Source organism: Trachymyrmex cornetzi, unplaced genomic scaffold, assembly GCF_001594075.2.
Source record: "Trachymyrmex cornetzi isolate Tcor2-1 unplaced genomic scaffold, Tcor1.1 scaffold299, whole genome shotgun sequence".
NCBI classification, from domain to species: domain Eukaryota; kingdom Metazoa; phylum Arthropoda; class Insecta; order Hymenoptera; family Formicidae; genus Trachymyrmex; species Trachymyrmex cornetzi.
The window spans coordinates 762425-768424 of NW_017297680.1; the positions used below are offsets into that span (position 1 = coordinate 762425).

The 6000-nt window shown below is 35.2% G+C and overlaps 1 protein-coding gene across 2 annotated transcripts in view; it reads right to left on the reverse strand.

Annotated features, from left to right (window-relative positions):
• LOC108762381 (lachesin) overlaps positions 1-6000 on the reverse strand; it is a 143148-nt gene that overhangs the window by 7459 nt on the left and 129689 nt on the right. For both annotated transcript variants that reach the window (XM_018509352.1, XM_018509353.1), the window contains exons 7-8: positions 1025-1144; positions 598-768 (exon numbers count right to left, since the gene is read on the reverse strand). In XM_018509352.1, coding sequence (XP_018364854.1) covers positions 598-768; positions 1025-1144 — 291 coding nt within the window. The remainder of the gene's footprint in view (positions 1-597; positions 769-1024; positions 1145-6000) is intronic.

A 6000-nucleotide genomic window follows, 5' to 3' on the forward strand; every position in this document is an offset into this window, starting at 1 on the left:
GTTTCAGTGTTTCCGTAGAAAAGCTTTCACTTTCAGAAGTGATATTTTAAAATGGACGTGAACATATTGCGCGTACTGTTCAATTTACTTTCGAAAAATTACGTTTCGTAAATAGAATTTCCGATATTGTAGTATCCTTTTAATGTTATTGAGTTAGTTTCTTTTCCAATATTCGAATACTTTAATCTTTATAAGACGGAAAAGTTACTATATTGGCACTGAAAAACAACCATATTTTAAGACAAAGAATGCACAATGAAATAATAAATTATAACAAAATTTAACTTGAGAAGTAAAGCTGCAAGATTTAAAAAAATAGACCCCCCGTCTTCTAAAGATTGATAAATATTCCAACTATCTTAGTAACAGAATTTAGCATGTCCTTCCTATTTATATCTAAGCAGTCTTCAGACTGACTACTAATTTTTTCAAAAAATTTATAATAAATGCATTAACTCTGTAAGAGAATTTATGACGGTACGACGTCGTTTGTGTCTGACGAAGTTTCCCGAGACTTTCCGGAAACCCCAACTCGCGTAGAGAGAGACTTTACGACCTGTTTTCGCCCTTGTCGACGCGTTAACCGCGGAAACTCACCGTAAAGCCGGATGTTCCCCTCAGCGTCGCCAATGGAGTTTTTTGAGATGCACTTGTAGCCACCCAGATCGTGCTTCTGCAGGTTCATGATAACTAGTCGCATCTGCACGCTGTACACTGACGTCTTCACCTCGGACATCGCGTACTTACTGTTAGTGATTATCATTTCATCTGCAGAAATACATTTTAAAAACTAAATTAATAAGAAATATATAAAGTGTCATACTTTGGATAAATCATTTCCATTAATCGAGATAATTTCTGATTATAGATAACGAAAAATATTTTCTGTCTCTGTACAGAATGTGTGAATGCTCTCAATTATAAAATATCTTTTAGAGAATAATTCAAAATCACAACTGACAAGTCATTTATCTTTCAAGTAAATTGAACGACAAGAACTACGCTGATTGCACTGTTCTATTACCAGTTTCTCGGGTCCAATAATTAATGGCCTTAGGTGACGCTTCCACATGGCAGACCAACGTGACGTTAGTTCCGATCGGAGCTCCGACCAGCTGGTTCGGTACCTGGACCATCGGGTGAACTGTAAACCATAATGATTCGATCAGTTGCGATTCAGACTAACGACAGCACAACAGCGGCGATGCACCCGTGCGTGCGCGGTTTCCCGCGAACTAATTTGTCTAATTGAACGTCATCGACCATGATGCTACAAAGAATATTTTTCTGATTTGTTTCAAAATGAAGATCGCGGAAACAACGGTGGTGCATTGTATCACTTGCACAATTCAATCGCCTTACTTCGCAGTTACATTGTGGTCCCTTTGTGCTAGTGCGTCATTAGCGAGCTACGTGAGCATTTCACGCTAATGAAACATGCTGACAGATTGTCATTTAGCGAGCAAGCAGAAAGGATGCATTTTCTATCTCTCCCTTTCATTACCTCTGCCTCCCCCTTCTCTCTCTCTCTCTCTCTCTCTCTCTCTCTCTCTCTCTCTCTCTCTCTCTCTCTCTCAAAAGGCAGCGTCGCTATGACTGCCTTTCATTTCAAGTATCGTAAGCAGCTTTCCATGAGCTGCTTACGTTTTAACAGGCGACCGCGCCGAGCACTTCTTCTTTCGGCCGAAGCTCGGCCAAACGTCGTGTCGTCACAAAGCGCTTACAGTGCGTTTTACAGCGGCTACTTAACCTCACCGACATGAAATTCTACCTTCAGGAAAACAAGCTACCCTGTAGCTCATTGAATTCACTTACGTCTCTTCTGACATACTTTAGCAAAAACTCTGCATGTCGTATTTCATGGCATAATAATCATTGTCGCTATTAATAAAGTTAACGTAATTACTAATCACGTCATAATACCAAACAAGATAAAAATATGTAATTTTTTAATAATGATGAATAAGGTATGTTAGATTGAGTGTTATTATCTGCACTTTGGAAGTTAATAGTAAATTCAGATTGTTGTAATAAATTTATGCAAAAAATTGATGAAATAACTTTACCTGTGTATGTTTTATGTATTTAAGAAATTTATTTTAAACCACGATGATTAAAGCACGTTATTAAATTGTCGCTTTAATAATATATCTTTATACATATATTTTACAGAAATTCAAATAGAATACAAAAAAGTCGTAATAAAATTAAGAACGTATAAAGAAGTTTTCAGAAAAAATCATGATGTCAGTACATTTGATAATAATTTTGACATGATGATTTTAAAATAATTAATTTTTTATCCAAAAAATCACGTAAAAATCATTGTCATGTCAAGAATTTATCATAAGATCATCAAAAGTGTATCGAATGACAATTTTCCCTAAAATAATTTTCCCTTTTACTTGATATTATTTTGATCTTATTACGACTTTATGTTTTACGTGAAAATACATATATTTTTAAATCGCTATATATATAGCGATAGATTTGAAAATATTCATTTGCATACAAATACGGAATATAGATAGAGTATCTGTATTCATGATGAGATTTGCTATTACAGATTCAAACGATTCTGTATTGCCATCGTTAAAAGATAACACTTTCTAAGATAGTCCGTACCCTTAGTAATAAAGATTACGTAAGCGATATTGATGGGCAGAATGTTGGGTGACAATATTATGTACGTTGTAACAGAAAATTAAGATGATGGCACGAGATAAACTGGCCGTTTCCTCGGCGGATCTTTGGTCGACTCTTTATCTCGAGCGCCGCTTGGGAAATATATGTGCTCGAGCCACGCTTGTGCACACCAAAGATCCCAGCAGCACCGAAACGACACTTTTATATGAGAAAGGGGAATACACAGAGTGTTTGGCGGTAGGATAACCGTAAGGTCCGTAAGTCAGACATATCGACGTCCTGGAATAAAAATCGAATAAATTTGACATCGTAACCGAAGAAAAAGAATTCTATTTTACACATTAACTCTTTTCTACAAGATGCTACTTTTACAATAACGTGATTTTAGGCGTTTCTTTTTCGAAGTTCCTCAATGCTACTTGTGTCGTTCTTAAAGTTTCTTAAGGCTTTAAAGAGATTATATCTTTTACAAGATTTTAAATTACAATATTTGAAATTGCGTCATTTTTGTAAATAAAAGGAGAATCTTTTTGTTTTATTTTAAATTTAGTTATTTTAGCTGATATCGGGATAAATATAAACTATCGGTGATATTTCGAGTTATGTCATTTTTTATGAATATTCCGAATTTGTTATACTTTTGTAGAATATCAAAATCGTCACAATTCAAAAAGGGTGGTTTTTTTTAAGGATTGTGAAACGATAATGACGAAACTGACATTTTATTATATTTCTATAAGAATATATATATATATTCTTTTGCTGAAATTATTTGATTAATCAATAATTTTCTGTTAAGTTGAAAAATAATTTTTTTTCTTTTCTGACTAAAGAACTTAATTTTTTGGGTCGTGTCTCTTTTGAAGTAAGATAACGGTTTTCTAGTATTTTCAAATATATAATATTGAACCGATCTGTAACGGATAGATAAATTCTTCAAGGAGTTAAACTTTGATATTTTAATTATTCATCAAATTCGTGCGAATTAATTGGAGAACGCTTTTGTCAAACGCAAATCCGGATACGATCGCGATAATAATAATTGCGCAGTGATTACGAATAATTGGTAATTGTGACGCACATTATTGGTTATGCCGTAAAACATGGACGAGCCAGAAAGTGCGGGACGAATTATCAAAACGAAACGCACGATACAACGAGGCACTTCGGCGCGTGTTAATTCGAACGCGCGGACTCTCGGCAATTTCGGGCGAACAATTATGCGCCGAATTGAATCACGGTTTCTCCCCTAAGCATAACCACGCGTTGTATCGCGAGAATTGATTTATGAATCCCTTCTGGCCATAACAGGAGAGAGAGAGAGAGAGAGAGAGAGAGAGAGAGAGAGAGAGAGAGAGAAACAGGAAAAGAGAGAGTTTTAATTGCTCCGATTTGCCAAGCGTGTCCCGCAAATCCGTTACATGATTTTCCGATGGATTTACGTGCAAACTTTCGATCCGCGCACGTCCAAAAACTCATGGCACTGATTTCACGCACGTATGGTATGATAGTGATGAATACTCGCTCCGGGAATTCTTCGTGTAACATTTAGCTCGGTACGTGACGATAGGTGACGCGTTTGCCCGGATAACAAACAGCGAGATCGCTCGACATTACTCTTAATTGTGAACGAGCCCATGGTCCGAATTCGGCGAAACGTAAATACGTTGCGACATTTTAACGTCGGACATTTCGTCGCTAAGCAATTGCGCGAAATGCAAATCGTCGTCGAGTATTTCACTGTTTATTGATAAACTGGTCGTTTGACCAGTAACGATAAAATCGTATTGAATCGCTTATCGTACATAAACATGTATTGATACAATTTTTTGTGATAGTGTTTTTTATTCAAAATTTTAAATAGCTACGCAGGTACTATTGCCATGTTCACTGAACTTTAATCAAATATATCTTTATATATAATAAAGAATGGCTCAAAAGAATTAAAAAGTAGAATAAATTTAAGAATAGCTACGAGCCAATTAAATAAAAAGTAACATCTGAAATAAAGGCTTTAAAATAGACATAAAATTAGAAAGAGAAACAAATTGTATTTTTTTAAAGACTAAAAAATATATCTTTAGTAAAATTTTAATAAATAAACAAATTTTTTTAAATTTCGATTTTAGAACGCCAAATTAAATTGTTAAAGAAAATTAATTTTGAAAAAAAGTCTCCTTTTTTTATCTATTTATGCTTTTAAAAATTTTTGTTGATATAATAAATTTATGTCAACAGACTGCGGAGTATTTCTAGCGAAGAATATTTTCGAGAATATGGAGCATCTTATATCAAGTTTATGCAGTAACCGCATAACTGGATGTTATGCGGTAACGTGTGCAAGTTCACGATGCGGTATGGCCGATAAATATAGGGACGCCAAAATAAGCTTGTCGAACATCAATCAAATAAGTTCGCGGATGCGATACCTGTGCTGCAAAATGGACAGTCGATCGATCTGAACCTCGAGGAACCGAAATAGGAAGTCGGTCGTGAAGCACAATCGCGAGCTTGCAAATAAATAAGCGGCACAGGCTAATTTCTTTCGCCGCCTCTGTTAATTAAGCGCAGCGGGTGTACCTCGGGGCGCTTAATGCGACCTGTGGCGCGAAATTGCATTCGTCGCGTTCATAGTCTAATCTAATGCAGTGTAACAACTTAATGCGGTGTAATAATTTAATGCAGCGCGCAATTCTCAATATCGCGTCAAATGCCCTCTAGATAAATTGCCGTATCGATTCCTGCAATAATTAAGTTGGACTCAATATCCATTGTAAAAAATTTTCTGAGCTTGCTTTCAAGTTTGTGAGATAAAATCTATTATTATTTTTTAAACAGAGGAGAATAAAGTAAATATAAACGTTTAATGCGGCAAAAGAAAAAGTTGGTTTGTATAGTAACACTTTTTAATTTTTTATTCACTTTTACATCGTATTTTTCTTACAATCCAATATTTTAACAAATTATAAAAATTACTTAGAGGAGTTTACCTTCAGTACGCAAAGAGAAACCGAGCGCAACTGACTTAAACGAACGATTAATTACAGTAAGCAGATGAGTAATTGCGGACAGTAAGTAACAAAATCACCCAAGTTAAATCTCTCGCAATTTGAATGAACGACGTCTTATTGATTGTAACGCAGGTCGACACGTGTAATTTCGTGATAGTAATCGTGACGATATTAATTCTTTTTTATTTTATTAATATTACTTCTTTTTAAAAAAGCCAATAGTATGGAAAGTTAATTTACAAACGTGAAGGAGACTATTATACTATATTTCCAGGTTGAGTAGCAACTTAGCTGCGTAAACGCCTTCTCTCTCTCTCTCTCTCTCTCTCTCTCTCTCTCTCTC